Raw genomic sequence first — 16873 nt, forward strand, 5'->3', positions numbered from 1 at the left:
TAAAATCTCAGCTTTAACTTTGAATGGCATTGGTGTGAATGGGTTTGTCACAACCTGAATACTAGCTTTTTGTATTGATGTCAATTTATTATGTGCTCCTGATTGTAGGTATTGAGAACATGACTGCCAGCTTGTGAGTAATACGGTTCTGGCACAAACACTGAGACTTAAACTATACAATAAATAAATAAAAGAAAATAAAGAAAATCACATTGCTGACATTTTTAAAAAAAGATCACTAAAAACAAACATTTGGTATTTTCATGCTGGCTTTTTTTTTTTATTATGATGAAAAAGGGATTATTGTGGGAGTCAGATACTATGATGGGCATCAGTACAAAAACTGCTGACATATTTATTTTCTAAAGGCCCCTCTCTGAGCACACAGATTTAACTAGTTAAGGTCCAGACCTTTAGGGTTAGGCCGAAAATATTTATGTAGGAATCTTGCAGCCTCTCACAGGGCTCTAACATGTCATTTTGGAAGCTCTTTGACTAATTAGCAGTTTTGTGTGCCAATCACACCTGGCAAAAGTCATGTATCTTGGCAATCTACATTAGCCATTAGCTACTATTATTTTGCCATTAGTGTAGAGCCAATAGTGTTCCTGAAACACTGAGAAATTTGCTTTAACAGTAGGATTTTGTTCCATCCAGGAGAACACTACTGGACAGCCTATTTTCCCATCAAGCAATACAAAGCTTCTAAAAGTAAACAAACGACTAAGGGGAGGTGAAACATGGGTACATGAGGTCCTTTTAAAAGCTATTTTGGTATATATCCCTTGGTGTCTGGCCCTGTAAGATTCAGGCCTTGAGTATCTTTTTCTCTGTCGGTTATTGTGGTATATGCCAAATTTTGCCATTTTTCCTGATGGAGATAGTGAAATTTCTCAGTGGCTCAAATTCACAAAGGAAAAATGGCTTTACTGAGAACAGAACAACACTCATGCCCTAAGACAGGAATCGGCAACCTTTGGCTCGTGGCTCATCAGGGAAATCTGCTGGTGGGCCAAGATGGTTTGTTTATCTGCAGTGTCCACAGGTTCGGCCGATCACAGCTCCCACTGGCCGCGGTTCATCATTCCAGACCAATGGAGGCTGTGGGAGGCGGCGGCCAGCACATCCCTCGGCCCGTGCCACTTCCTGCAGCCGCCATTGGCTTGGAACGGTGAACCGCGGCCAGTGGGAGCTGTGATGGGTCGAACCTGCAGACGCAGCAGGTAAACAAACCGTCCCGGCTCGCCAGCGGATTTCCCTGACTGGCTGCATGCCAAAGGTTGCCAATCCCTGCCCTAAGATGAGCTATACCCTGATGATAAGTATTAATTCATTATAGAATATTTTTTCTCTCAGTGGGCTAGATTGGCACCTTTCATTCCACCTGAAGTAATGTGCTTATTCACTTTTCCTGCTAAAAATAAACATTTGTTTGGACTTTCTCAGTCAAGGTGAATACTAAGAGAGAGAGAGAAAAGGAAGAGATCAAGAATCAGGAATTTGCAAATTACTATTATGAATTGTGGTTAAAGTGAAAATGCAATATCTTCATATCAGAGTTTCCAATGCTCTTGAAAAGTATGAAAAGTTTTAAGAACAATTATGGACCTGGTAATCTCCAGCATTGGTAGTATTTTTAATTTGCACAATTTTGATTTATAAGTATGCAAAGGAAGTAAATGAAGGCTGCATGATAGAAAATAAGAAAGCTTAATAATTAAATCTGTATCCTAATGGAGAATTATGCTACGTTTCTATCCAAAGGGAATTTTGTAGCCAACCTGTAAGCCTTCGAGGGTATGCAAAAAAGAACATAAATCTCTATTTCTGGAAACAGTTAGGTACACAAGACAAGGTACTTATGTGCACAAGTGTTTGCAGGATATAGGCCTTAGAGAGGGCTTTAACAGCAATGGCAAAACAACCTTCACTGTACCAGCAGCACGTTTATTTAACAGTATGCGATTTCAGGAAATGGAATGAATTCTTTTTAAATTAATGTACTGTTGATACTTCAAAAGAATGAAGGTGATTCAAACATCCACAAAGTTATTATTTTAAAACATTTTTTTTAACAGCCAGACAGAAGATGTGTATGGATAAAATAAACTTGTGGTCTGCATAACCCATCCTTTCTGCTCTTTAGCATGTGAATCTTCTGGCATCAGATATAGTGGAATATTTTTATGGTACTAGCATTATGTGAATGAATACTAAGAACACCAAAGAGCATATAAAACATTGTTACATGAACACACAAGCTGGCTGAGGAAAAGGGAAGACTTCACTCTGGTCCAAATAACACTCCACATTAGGGAGAGCTTTAGTGCTTATCATTCTTTAACCATGTCTAATTGAATACCAAAATTAAAAAAAGCTGTACTATATAGAATGGTCATTGAGAACTCATGATTGGCTAAAATCCAGAGCAATGATTAAAGGAAGAACAGTTACTTAAACATAAAATGGAGGACAGTTATTTTACAAAACAAGGAAGGCTGAAGAATACTTGCCAGAGGAATCCACTCGAAAACCAGTCCTGGGCGGCACTTGCTCTGAATAGGAAAATGGGGAATTAAAGATGAAATACGTTTCTCCAGACATTTAAAGATGTAGTGCCACTTTCTCTGTCATGATCTGAATTCTTAAAGTGCAGTTGCTACCCTTTGTTAGATATGTTTCCTCCTACTTTTTAGTAGGCTGATGTAGTTTAGCTGGATAGAAATATTTATGTACCATCCAGTTCATTTCTTTGTAAAGTGTAATTGACAGTAAACTGGTAGCATCCCTTCAATGGAAGAGGCACTTGCCTTACACAGATGTTAATAGAAAAGGAGGACTTGTGGCACCTTAGAGACTAACAAATTTATTTGAGCATAAGCTACAGCTCACTTCATCGGACGCAAACTCCCTTTCTTTTCGCGGATACAGACTAACACGGCTGCTACTCTGAAACTGATGTTAATGTAATTGATGTAAATGTTAGTGGAAATGGCTATGTTTATTCATCAGCAAGCAACAGTAAAAGAGAAAGTTAAATGGCTGAAGTTAAAGGACTTAACCCTGCATTCACTGAAGTCAATTGCAAATCCCCTATTATCATCAATGGGAGCAGGTGTTTGCAAAAGAGATTTGTATAACAACCAACAACAGGTGAACCTGGAGCAAACAGAAAGCTGAATTCACGTGCACAGCTCTTTTGCTTGTCACAAACTATTTTAACTGTGAACTCATTCCTTACAATCTCAGCTGAGCCCTGCAAGTGAATTGCAACCAGTTCTCATTTACTGGCCAACAACGGCTGGGTAAATCAGATTCTTTTATATTCAATCTACCTTTTCTATAAAAGCATAGTTTGTATTTGATGATATAAGTGAAGTACCTTCTATCATACCAGTATCTGCAGGAAAACCATTAAATGGAGAAGCATATGTTACTTTCCTGAGTTAAAAGCATCTCAGCATGGAAATATCCGAGACCTCACACAAAGGATGAACTGGCTTTCTAGGAGCAGCTCCAGTCTATTGAGTATAATTAAAAATCTCTCACGGGAAAATACAATATGATAATGTTCACTTGAAAGTTGCTGATCAATATTACCGATACTCATTTAGAAAGCATTTCCACATGATTGGCGGCATAGTATTAACTAGCACCCACTGAATGTGTTGAGAGATCAAGGCACAGCTGAGTGACACATGAAAGAAATATGTATGTTGATGAAAGAAAGATTACTCTGGAGTGTTGTTTAGTTCATGTAATGATTATTACTGAAACAAAAAGAGTAAGAATTTTTAAGGAAACACATGCCTACAATTTAAAAAGCTAGCTATTTAATATTCGTACTTTACATCTGAATTTTATACTGTATTTCTTTTAGGTTGGGATTTTCAAGACTATCTAAGTGACCTACGAGCATCACTCCCGTTGATTTTCAATGGGATTCATGCTCCTAAGTCACTTAGAGCTGGAATGACCAGACAGCAAATGTGAAAAATCAGGATGGGGGTGGGGGGTAATAGGAGCCTATATAAGAAAAAGACCCCAAAATCAGGACTGTCCCTATAAAATTGGGACATCTGGTCACCCTACCTAGCACTAGATTCACAAGAGGAACATTGGTGCCTAACTGCCACCGAAGGTCTTTAAGTCTAACATTTAGATGACACCGGCACTCACAAATCCCCCACACAGCTGTCACCTAATCCTGTAGGTGCCTAAAGTTTCTAGGTGCCTAAGTTTCTGCCAATGGACATCTGCCAATGGACATTCTGCCAATGGACAGCCATGTAAGCCTAGACATTCAGTGCCTAGCTCACACCTGAGCCTTGGTGGGATCCACAAATTAGATGTTTGCTCACCTGTTTCACCTTTCGAGCCTGACGTAGTAAGCCTGGTCTGAGGCTGTCTTTGAGCATGCCTATAGAATCGGGTCCCACACAAAAGAGAGACTGAGGAGGTGCTGCCACTTCCACTCACATACCCCAGTGGTTAGAGCACTTACCCAGGTTGTAGGAGCTGCAGGCTCTAGTTCCTACTCTGTTTGCTTCAGAGAAATGCTCTCTTCTATTTATTGCTTTTCTAGATTTTAATGGTATTTTTAAAAGAAACAGCTATTTTAATGCATGGAAAGCAATTTCGTCTTGATAGCCCCAATAATATTTTATGCTTGGATGTACCTAAGTTTTTTCTGTTGATCATACGTCTAGAATTACTCTCTCAAATGGTTCTAAGATTGGATCATTTTGCATTGCTCATTTGTGCTTGTCAATTATCTTACTACCATTCTATACGGTCCTCAAGCAGCATTCTGAATAAAGCACTTAATTGTAACAAATTAGGCAGGAATTCACTTAGATAGGTTAACAGGGCCATGAATCTCAGTAAGGTCTCCTTGTTTTGAGGTCTTTCCATTTGTACAAGAGCCACCTCCTACTTTGGGTCCAGTTGAACATGTTTCTGCTGTAGTTTGTGTCCTTCAGAGCTAGTCTCTTTCAGTCTCATCTGGCATTTGTTCCCGATCAATGAAGGTTCTTTTCTCTGGCTCTCTGTGGAACACTTCACAATCTCACATTGCACTATTCATTTTTGCCCCAAATCAACAGTGCATTATTTTCAACTCATTCAGATCCTCACAGATTTGGAATACAGTGCTTTGCTACTTCTCAGGTGCTGAAGCAATCCTAAAGGGAAGTTGCTTAAATATATGCCTACCAAAAAGAGAAGTGTAAGATGCAGACCTTTGCACCTCTCTGACCACATGAAAGAGTAATGTCCCTTTAGGAGGACTCTCCTCCCTGCACTAACCAATTCCTTACACACAATAGAGGATTTGTAATCATGTTACTGCCTCTTTGAAAAGGAAAGTGCTACCATTAGGACATGTGGTCAGCTTGGAGCGTGGGCTCACACAGTCTGCAAAGTGCCAGCAACCAGCAGAGAGTATCTAATGAGGGAAGATCTTTAAGGACAGCAACCTGAAGAATTAATTTAAAAGGAACTCCCCTTTCATCAGCAGCCCCCATCCCGCATTATTGGTTGCAGAGATATAAATTGCTCTTTTCAAACTCACATAGCTCTGTGCTTAAACAGCCTAAGAAAACCTGAAGAACAGCAGATTCTAAGTGAAGGGGAAGATATGGTCTGAAGATCTTGCCCTTTTCTCCCCTCTATTTTCCCTCTCCCCTTCTCCAAATAATAAAATATGTCAAAAATCACAGAAGAAAAAATGGTAATTTAGAAATATGCTAACTGATATAGTAATCTGACTGATGAGGCTGTCTGCTCCCGACATGTGTCCCTGCACTACAAGATTACTAGATGGGTTTGGAATTGTCCTCACCCAATCAGATTGTATGTTGATCATGTGCACATCAGCACTATAAAATTCCTTATGTATTTTACTGAAAACAGTTGCTGGAAATGTTAAATTTCACCAAAATATTCAGAGACCCTGGGCCATTCTGAACACTAACAAGCTGTGAAACGTCCTTTTATAAAAAGCAAGACATTTGTAGATATAGGAGAATAATCTATTCATATGGCAGCTTTTAACCTTCCCTCTACTTACCATTACATTCTGTTTGGTCTCCTTCCACCCTATCTTGGACTTCTCACACTACGACTTATACCTCTGTCTAGCAGGAAGTAAGGAAGCAGAGGAATTATTGGTAAAGGCCAGTATAAAGAGACCAAACTGCCCACTTCCATCACAGTCAAAAGACTTCCAGAGTACAGACATAGGTAACAACAAATGTGGGATCTTTTTCACTGCATTCTACAGTGTAAGAAAAGAAAACCTGCAAACGAACGAGAGGGAAGTTGGATGGGGCATGAGGAAGACCATAAACACTTTACTGATAAGGTCATTTTCCCTTATCATGTGTCTTTCCTTTCCCCTTCCTACACTGTATTCATGGCATTAAGCTAATGTAGCAATACGAAGGAAGACACATAATCTTAATAATAAGCCATGAGACCTCAGGAGGAGGGCTTCTTTATTTTTTGAGCTTTAAACACTTTTCTTTTTGTGGCTCCCAATGCATACACCTCAGTAAATATATAATAGTAGAAAAAAATGACAAGAAGAATGCTCAAGCTGAGACAATGATTATTACAGCAATTACTTAAAAGACATCCTGGTGTCTTCATCTTCCAAATAATAAGAGAGTTCAAGATAAATGAATGAAAAAGTTGGATGAAAAGTTAGCCATTCTCTTGGGTCTGTTTGGTCTTTTTTTCTCTTTCGGCAGATTCCGAAATGGTACCCAAATGGTTTAATAACAGGTTAAATGAGACCACCTTACAGTTTGTCACTTTTGCCATAGCCAGAAAATCCCATACTTTTGTGATCCATTTGTTCACAGATGGAGAATCTGATGTTGACAATCTGCTGTAAGGTCTTATTTTTAACCACCGTAATGTGAAGTGAGATTTCCACAAATGTCTGAAAATTCAGAGGCGGGGAATAGAGCAGCCATAATATATATATTCCTTATGACAAACTCCAGCTCACATGAACATGTCTAGAGTACATAACCAATACTCACTCTCTTTTAATGGCAAGGCTTTGGCATGTTTGAACACTATTAATGCACATTATTTCAAATGTACAATATTAATATAGATCTTTAAAATGACCTGTTGCACTCTCTTGTCTCCCAGGGAAACTCACATTCATTGGTCTCCTTGATGGTTGCTAATAATTCTTTTTTATTTATTTATTTGTAAGCATTGATATTTCCAAGAATGCTTTGAGATCTGCTTTCTTTTGAGCAAGTGTACATAGGAGGGCACCCCGCAAACAGCCTGAGAATTCCTCACTGCAGAGCAATTGGCTTTTTAGCTCCACTTGCAACCAGACATCTAGCTGAATGTCTTAACAGAAAGTGGAGGAGAGAGATCCATTCTTAGCCAAATGCTCCACCTGCTTTAAAGTTCTACCTTATACATGCATAAACAGTAAGAGCTAAGCAATTTGGTACTGCCTAAATGCCCAAGAGGGGATTTTATGATTGGAGGTATCTAAAACAGGAAAAAAAACAAGAATGGCTGAAAACAGCAGGTTCACATGGAAATTCAAGTATACTTGGAGATAAAACATCTAATTTAAACAGTTGTATCTAGAGGAGGGGGAACATAACTGAAGGCTGCATCCTTCCAGGCAAAGTGCACATAGCCTGAAGGGACACCAGCTGAAGATTGAATCTTTTAGCGGCTCAAGGGAAAACACAATAAGCCTTGTTGAACTTAAATCCAAAATCATTTTGAAAGAAGGGTTAGTCTGCTCCTGTCTCTGCAAAGACTGGAGAGATTGTATATAGTCCACTATGCAAAAACATTTGAGAGCAACACAGAAATCTCATGAAGCTATTCATCGGGTCACGACAGCAGAGAGAAAAGAACTTATGTCTATAGTAAGTCTACCAGGCAAGTGAAAACAGGTTTGGGAACATGCAAGGAAGGGTCTTTCGGGGCTACGGGGCACAGGAAAAACGCCCATTGACAAGACCACCTTGAAAAAGTCAGTTCCTGCACCCAAAGGCAAGACAGAGAACACTAGAGACAGTATGCTTTCTTCAGGCCTGCTTATTATTGAGAAGATTTCAGGGCTTGATAATTTCCCTGATGTATGTTGTAACTCTGTTCATAGGGGTCTCTGAAGCAGAAGCATTGACTAAGTAGTCCATGTGAAGAAATTGCTTTCTGCAGCGAAAAAGAAAACGGGGAAGCTGTGAGTGAGAGGATCAAAAAGAATTAGAGATTTAGTAATATGGTGATTGGTGCTGTATAAATACGATTATAGAGACATACGCCCTGATGGATTCTTATGACAACTTCCAAAGTTTAGAGATGTGAAGGCAAGGAGGCTTTGATCATGATGGGGCAGCAGAGGAGGAAGAGAGAAGGCACTGCTGTTGGTTTGAGATAGACCATGCAGAAGTGAAGGAAGAAGAATGACTGTGCCCCCAAATACCTTTGGGCCAGAGTGCGATGGGCTAACAATAGTGATAGCTCCAAAGAGAAGGTAGTTGTACCAATATTAGTAAAGTAAGAACACAGATAAAATCTCCCTCTGTTATGAACAGACTGAGACAGGGAGTCAATAGAAAGAGTATGTTAGTGTCAGAATCCCACACCCAAGATGAATGGAAACCTTCACAATGTTTGGAAGGGAAGAACAGCTGGAAGTTCTACTGTAATGAAGTGCTTGCTCCTCTGAAAAGATCCATAACAGATGCCCTCTGCCGCATACAGTGGTAGGAGCTCAGGGGCTATTTTGTCCAGTGGGGAAGTATGGCGTGATGGGACAAAGCCATCATTACCCTGGAGGCCAGTTTATGGGCCAATCGGTACCTTCAGAGAAACTAAGAAAAACACCATAGTTTAACTGAACTCTTTTCTCATGTATTGACCAAGGGGAGGGCTCCAGAACAAAGGTTGAAGATGCCAGGATCAATCTGACAAGGAGAAATTCTAATAGAAATTAACCTATCCACAAGGGACTTATGGAATTTTGTGAGGAGTAGCAGGATTCTGTCTCCCATCTCTGTGGTTTCTCTCACAACCTGCTAGGTGGAGGAAGTGCAGGGTGCTGGAATGGAGCTAGTCAGGCTCAAATGCTCATTTCTGATGCTTCTAATGGGCCCTTTGTGTGGAATTAGCACTGTGGGGAAGCAGGTTTCAATGTGAGAACACGAACATGGGGAAGGGCTGACTACAGGCGGCCTGGCATCAGAGACCTGAGACAAAGACAGTGAAGGAAGCAATTGTCTGGATGCTCTCTGCCCATTTATGGACTTAAAGCAGAGCTAATTTTTATTTGTCTTAAATTTTTTTTCTTGTGGACAGGAGCTAAAAAAGGAAAGTGTGAGAGACAAACAAATAAAAGTTAAAGGAGAAAGAGAGAGAGAGATAATCTTCAACTTCTAGGACAAAGAAAGTCAATCAGACTGAAGTGGAAGCAGACAATCTGGTCCCTCTACACTGGCCCATGCCTCCTTGCTTCCTGGTGGATGGAGACTGTCAAGGTTCCTCCCCCACTCTGAACTCTAGGGTACAGATGTGGGGACCTGCATGAAAAACCTCCTAAGCTTATCTTTACCAGCTTAAGTCAAACTTCCCCAAGGTACAAAGTATTCCACCCGTGGTCCTTGGAATGGCCGCTACCACCACCAAACTAATACTGGTTACTGGGGAAGAGCTGTTTGGACGCGTCTTTCCCCCCAAAATACTTCCCAAAACCCTGCACCCCACTTCCTGGACAAGGTTTGGTAAAAAGCCTCACCAATTTGCCTAGGTGACTACAGACCCAGACCCTTGGATCTTAAGAACAATGAACAATCCTCCCAACACTTGCACCCCCCCTTTCCTGGGAAATGTTGGATAAAAAGCCTCACCAATTTGCATAGGTGACCACAGACCCAAACCCTTGGATCTGAGAACAATGAAAAAGCATTCAGTCTTTTACAAGAAGACTTTTAATAGAGAATAGAAGTAAATAGAAATGAAGAAATCCCCCCTGTAAAATCAGGATGGTAGATATCTTACAGGGTAATTAGATTAGAAAACATAGAGAACCCCTCTAGGCAAAACCTTAAGTTACAAAAAAGATACACAGACAGAAATAGTTATTCTATTCAGCACAATTCTTTTCTCAGCCATTTAAAGAAATCATAATCTAACACATACCTAGCTAGATTACTTACTAAAAGTTCTAAGACTCCATTCCTGTTCTGTCCCTGGCAAAAGCAGCATGCAGACAGACCCAGACCCTTTGTTTCTCTCCCTCCTCCCAGCTTTTGAAAGTATCTTGTCTCCTCATTGGTCATTTTGGTCAGGTGCCAGCGAGGTTACCTTTAGCTTCTTAACCCTTTACAGGTGAGAGGAGCTTTCCCCTGGCCAGGAGGAATTTCAAAGGGGTTTACCCTTCCCCTTATATTTATGACACGCCCCCCAAATCTCAGCTAGGGTGAAACACTGGCTGGGATTTCTTCCTGGAGCTCTAGGAAAAACAGAGTTAATAAGACACATGCATCTCTAAATATACTACCAAGTACATAAAGACTAACAATATTTTCCACATCTTAAGGACGATTTTAACCAGTTGATTCTGGGAAACTTTCACGGGAGAGTGCATCAGCCACTTTGTTAGAAGCTCCTGAGATGTGTTGGATGTCGAAATCAAAATCTTGGAGAGCTAAACTCCACCGAAGAAGTTTTTTGTTAGTTTCTTTGACGGTGTGAAGCCACTTCAGTGCAGCATGGTCGGTTTGCAGGTGGAAACGCCGTCCCCAAACATATGGGCGTAGCTTTTCCAGAGCGTAGACAATGGCATAACATTCTTTTTCAGTGACTGACCAGTTGCTTTCCCTCTCAGACAGTTTTTTGCTGAGAAACACTACAGGGTGGAATTCTTGATCAGGTCCTTTCTGCATTAAAACTGCTCCCACACCACGCTCGGATGCATCTGTGGTTACTAGGAACGGTTTGTCAAAGTCTGGGGCCCTTAGTACAGGGTCAGACATGAGTGTCGCTTTAAGCTTGTTAAAGGCCTTCTGACACTTTCCGGTCCACTGAACAGCATTTGGCTGTTTCTTTTTGGTTAGGTCTGTCAGTGGGGCAGCGATTTGGCTGTAGTGCGGTACAAATCGTCTGTAATAACCGGCCAAGCCTAAGAAGGATTGAACCTGTTTCTTTGACTTTGGGACAGGCCACTTTTGGATAGCATCCACTTTGGCCTGTAGGGGGCTGATAGTTCCTTGACCCACCTGGTGTCCAAGGTAAGTCACTCTGTTTAGGCCTATTTGACACTTCTTAGCCTTAACAGTTAGTCCTGCCTCCCTTATGCGCTCAAGGACTTTTTGTAGATGTTCCAGGTGGTCTGCCCAGGAATCCGAAAATATGGCCACATCGTCAAGGTAGGCGACTGCATATTCTCCTAATCCCGCTAGGAGACCGTCTACAAGTCTTTGGAAAGTGGCGGGTGCATTTCGCAGCCCGAAAGGGAGTACATTAAATTCATACAGCCCGAGATGTGTGATGAAGGCTGACCTTTCCTTGGCAGATTCATCTAGCGGTACCTGCCAGTACCCCTTTGTTAAGTCCAAGGTAGAGATGAACTGGGCCCGTCCCAGTTTCTCTAACAGTTCATCTGTGCGTGGCATTGGATAGTTGTCTGGGCGAGTTACAGCATTTAGCTTACGGTAGTCCACGCAAAAACGTATTTCCCCATCTGGTTTGGGAACTAGAACCACTGGAGATGCCCATGCACTTTCAGAGGGGCGGATTACACCCATCTGTAACATATCCTGGATCTCCCGTTCTATAGCAGTTTTAGCTTGAGGAGACACCCGGTAAGGTTGGACCCTAATTGGGTGAGCATTACCTGTGTCAATGGAGTGGTATGCCCGTTCAGTCAGTCCTGGGGTGGCTGAGAACGTTGGCGCGTAGCTAGTGCACAGCTCCTGGATCTGCTGTCGCTGCATACGCCCAAGGGTCATGGAGAGGTTCACCTCTTCCACACCACCAGCACATTTCCCTTCGTAGTAGACACCTTCAGGCCACTCAGCATCATCTTCTCCCTGGGCTGTAAACTGACAAACCTTTAATCCTCTGGAATAAAAGGGCTTTAGAGAATTAATATGGTACACCTTAGGCTTTCGGTTGGAGGTGGGGAATGCTATGAGATAATTAACAGCTCCCAGGCGCTCCTGGACCGTGAATGGCCCTTCCCACGATGCTTCCATTTTATGGGCCTGGAGCGCCCTTAAGACCATGACCTGGTCTCCTACTTTGAAGGAACGCTCTCTGGCATGTTTATCATACCAGGCTTTTTGCTCTTTTTGAGCATCCTGTAAGTTTTCTTTAGCAAGGGCTAAAGAGGTTCGGAGGGTGTTTTGTAGGTTGGTTACAAAGTCCAGAATGTTAGTTCCTGGAGAAGGTGTAAATCCCTCCCATTGCTGCTTCACCAACTGCAATGGCCCCTTAACCTCACGGCCATATACAAGTTCAAATGGGGAAAACCCTAAACTGGGATGTGGTACAGCTCTGTAGGCAAAGAGCAACTGCTGCAACACTAGGTCCCAATCATTGGAGTGCTCATTTACGAATTTACGTATCATGGCTCCCAAAGTTCCATTAAACTTCTCCACCATGCCATTTGTTTGATGGTGGTAAGGAGTGGCAACCAAGTGATTTACCCCATGAGCTTCCCAAAGGTTTTTCATAGTTCCTGCCAGGAAATTAGTCCCTGCATCGGTGAGGATGTCGGAGGGCCAACCTACCCTGGCAAAAATGTCTGCTAGTGCCTGGCACACACTTTTAGCCCTGGTGTTGCTTAGAGCTACTGCTTCCGGCCATCGGGTGGCAAAATCCATGAAAGTCAGTATGTACTGCTTTCCTCTGGGTGTCTTTTTCGGAAAAGGACCCAGAATATCCACAGCTACTCGCTGAAATGGAACTTCAATGATGGGGAGTGGTTGTAGAGGGGCTTTGACCTGGTCTTGGGGTTTTCCCACTCTTTGGCACACCTCACAAGACTGGACATAGGTAGAAACATCCTTTCCCATTCCCTCCCAGTGGAATGACCCCCCCAAACGGTCTTTGGTCCTGTTCACCCCAGCATGGCCACTAGGGTGATCGTGGGCTAAGCTCAAGAGCTTGGCCCGGTATTTAGTTGGAACTACCAACTGTCTCTGAGGATGCCAGTCTTCCTGGTGTCCACCAGAAAGAGTTTCCTTGTATAAAAGTCCTCTTTCTACAACAAACCTGGATCGATTAGAAGAGCTGAGAGGCGGTGGGTTGCTCCGTGCCGCTGTCCAAGCTCTCTGGAGGCTTTCATCTGCTTCCTGTTCGGTCTGGAACTGTTCCCTTGATGCTGGAGACATCAGTCCCTCATTGGATTGTGGACCTAGGCTTGGTCCCTCTGGAAGCAATATAGGGGATGGAGCTGTTTCTGTTGACTGTGAACCGCTCTCCGCTGGTGCACTATGTTGGGATTCAGGCTCCGGCTGAGCCTCTTGTGTAGGGTTATCGGCTGCTGCCAGTTCAGGTTCAGTGGGGCCCTCTGGTGTTGAGGTTGCAAGTACTGGATTCAGTGCTGACACAGGGTCTGGTGTTGGTTGTTCGGCTGGTTCCGGTTCTGGGACTGGTTCCGTCTGGGTCTCTGGGACTGGATCCACTACTGCTGTTGCAGACATTGGCCTAAGGTCCAGGTCCATCACCTCTGACTGGGTCCTGATAGCAGTTTCCGGAACAGAGCTAGGCCTCACGGCTTGTTTAGCCTGGCTGCGGGTGACCGTTCCCACCCTCTTGGCCTGCTTCACATGATTGGCCAAGTCTTCCCCCAACAGCATGGGGATGGGATAATCATCATAGACTGCAAAAGTCCACATTCCTGACCAGCCCTTGTACTGGACAGGCAACTTGGCTGTAGGCAAATTGAAAGAGTTGGACTTGAAGGGTTGAATCGTCACTTGGATCTCTGGGTTGATTAAATTGGGGTCCACTAAGGAAGCATGGATAGCTGACACTTGTGCTCCGGTGTCCCTCCACGCGGTGACCTTCTTCCCGCCCACACTCACAGTTTCCCTCCGCTCTAAGGGTATCTGGGAAGTATCTGGGCCTGTGGACCTCTGGTGTGATTCCGGTGCAATGAACTGTAATCTGTTGGGGTTCTTGGGGCAGTTGGCCTTTACATGCCCCAGCTCGTTACATTTAAAACATCGTCCAGCTGACGGGTCACTGGGGTGAGGAGGGTTGCTGGAGAACGGGGTGGCAGGACGATAAGGGGTCTGGAGGGTTCTTTGGGAGGTAGGTGGGGCCTTGGGCGGCCCCCGGTAATAGGGTGTGGTCTGGGGTGGTCCCTTCTGGTCTCCGCTCCAACTGCGACCAGTTTTCTTCTTCTCTGCCACCTCCACCCATCTGGCTCCAATCTCTCCTGCCTCGATTACAGTTTTGGGTTTCCCATCTAGGATGTATCTTTCTATTTCCTCAGGAACACCCTCTAAGAACTGTTCCATTTGCATTAGGAAGGGCAAATTTACTGGAGATTCAACACTTGCTCCTGATATCCAGGCATCCCAATGTTTCACAATGTGGTAGGCATGTCGGGTAAATGACATGTCTGGTTTCCACCTTAGGGCTCTGAACCTCCGACGAGACTGCTCGGGTGTTATCCCCATTCTGACTCTCGCCTTGGATTTAAACAGTTCATACTTGTTCATGTGTTCTTTAGGCATTTCAGCTGCCACCTCAGCTAAGGGTCCACTGAGCTGCGGCCTCAGCTCTACCATGTACTGGTCAGTAGAGAGGTTGTATCCAAGGCAGGCCCTTTCGAAGTTTTCTAGGAAGGCCTCAGTATCATCGCCTGCCTTGTAGGTGGGGAACTTTCTGGGATGGGAAGTGGTACTTGGAGAAGGATTACTAGGGTTTGTTGGGATATTCTGCTGAGCCTTTATCTTCTCCATCTCCTCCACATACTTCCTCTCTTTTTCCTTCTCCTCCAGTTCTTTGTCCCTCGCTTCCATAGCTCTCCTGTGAGCAGCCGCTTGGTGTTGTTCTGCCTCCCTTTCTTGTTCCTTCTTCAGCCGCATGAGTTCTATCTGTCTTTCATGTTCCCTTTGTCTTTCCTCAGCCTGAAATTTGGCTAATTCCAGCTGTAGTCGAGCTGAGGATTTGGTCATTCTAACCTCTCTGTTTTTAACTAACTTTACACCCGAGGTTTAGAAATAAACAAACAAAACTTGGCTGTAAAATTTTGCTGTGCTGGAATAGAATACCTATTCTCTGATAGTGATTGTCAGCCTACAGAAAAAGACAATTCCCTTGTCTCTGTTCTGGGCCCAACTTAAAGCAAAAAACCTCCAAACTACTTGGAAACCTGCTTACCCAGCCCAAAGAAAAAGCAAATGGGTAGAACACACACCCCCTATTTACTTTTAGGAAGAAAAGAAAAAAAAAAACCTCTGGGTTGGAAGACTGTGAATTTCCCTGCAGGAGTTAAGTACCCTGCCTCCAGGCAAAGAAAACCTGCAATTCACAAGATAATCCCCTTTTGTCTCTGCTTGGCCACAGTTTCAGCTTTCAGTTTCAGCTGCTTTCCAAAGGCAAAAAAAAAATTCCTTTTTTAAAATCTGTATTTCTAATTCAAAAAATCTCAACTGGATCTCAAAATGATTTCAGGTTAATCCCACCACTATGCCACCATGTCAAGGTTCCTCCCCCACTCTGAACTCTAGGGTACAGATGTGGGGACCTGCATGAAAAACCTCCTAAGCTTATCTTTACCAGCTTAAGTCAAACTTCCCCAAGGTACAAAGTATTCCACCCGTGGTCCTTGGAATGGCCGCTACCACCACCAAACTAATACTGGTTACTGGGGAAGAGCTGTTTGGACGCGTCTTTCCCCCCCAAAATACTTCCCAAAACCCTGCACCCCACTTCCTGGACAAGGTTTGGTAAAAAGCCTCACCAATTTGCCTAGGTGACTACAGACCCAGACCCTTGGATCTTAAGAACAATGAACAATCCTCCCAACACTTGCACCCCCCCTTTCCTGGGAAATGTTGGATAAAAAGCCTCACCAATTTGCATAGGTGACCACAGACCCAAACCCTTGGATCTGAGAACAATGAAAAAGCATTCAGTCTTTTACAAGAAGACTTTTAATAGAGTATAGAAGTAAATAGAAATGAAGAAATCCCCCCTGTAAAATCAGGATGGTAGATATCTTACAGGGTAATTAGATTAGAAAACATAGAGAACCCCTCTAGGCAAAACCTTAAGTTACAAAAAAGATACACAGACAGAAATAGTTATTCTATTCAGCACAATTCTTTTCTCAGCCATTTAAAGAAATCATAATCTAACACATACCTAGCTAGATTACTTACTAAAAGTTCTAAGACTCCATTCCTGTTCTGTCCCTGGCAAAAGCAGCATGCAGACAGACCCAGACCCTTTGTTTCTCTCCCTCCTCCCAGCTTTTGAAAGTATCTTGTCTCCTCATTGGTCATTTTGGTCAGGTGCCAGCGAGGTTACCTTTAGCTTCTTAACCCTTTACAGGTGAGAGGAGCTTTCCCCTGGCCAGGAGGAATTTCAAAGGGGTTTACCCTTCCCCTTATATTTATGACAGAGACATAACAGTGTAAGGGTATTGCACTGGCTAAGTTTGTCATGTCCAACTCTGCCGGTTGGTCCAAATACTGCAGAGGAACCTATTACTGCGACCAGTTAAATGTAACTCCTTTAGCACAGGTGGGCGAGACCTATGCCTTCTTGTTGAAGGGTCAGGATTTTACACTGCTGATCATCAGTGCTGAAGGTTGATACATACGTTATCCACTGTAGGTTTGGGGAAGAGGAGATATTT

At 43.1% G+C, this 16873-nt stretch overlaps 1 protein-coding gene across 1 annotated transcript in view; it reads right to left on the minus strand.

The window, feature by feature from the left end:
- Positions 1-16873, minus strand: part of MAGI2 (membrane associated guanylate kinase, WW and PDZ domain containing 2) — a 1194001-nt gene that overhangs the window by 100867 nt on the left and 1076261 nt on the right. Inside the window, exon 13 of the mRNA XM_077807869.1 lies at positions 2514-2555. Within this exon, the coding sequence (XP_077663995.1) occupies positions 2514-2555 (42 nt within the window). The remainder of the gene's footprint in view (positions 1-2513; positions 2556-16873) is intronic.

The sequence above is a fragment of the Eretmochelys imbricata genome, chromosome 1 (genome assembly GCF_965152235.1).
Source record: "Eretmochelys imbricata isolate rEreImb1 chromosome 1, rEreImb1.hap1, whole genome shotgun sequence".
Taxonomy (NCBI): domain Eukaryota; kingdom Metazoa; phylum Chordata; order Testudines; family Cheloniidae; genus Eretmochelys; species Eretmochelys imbricata.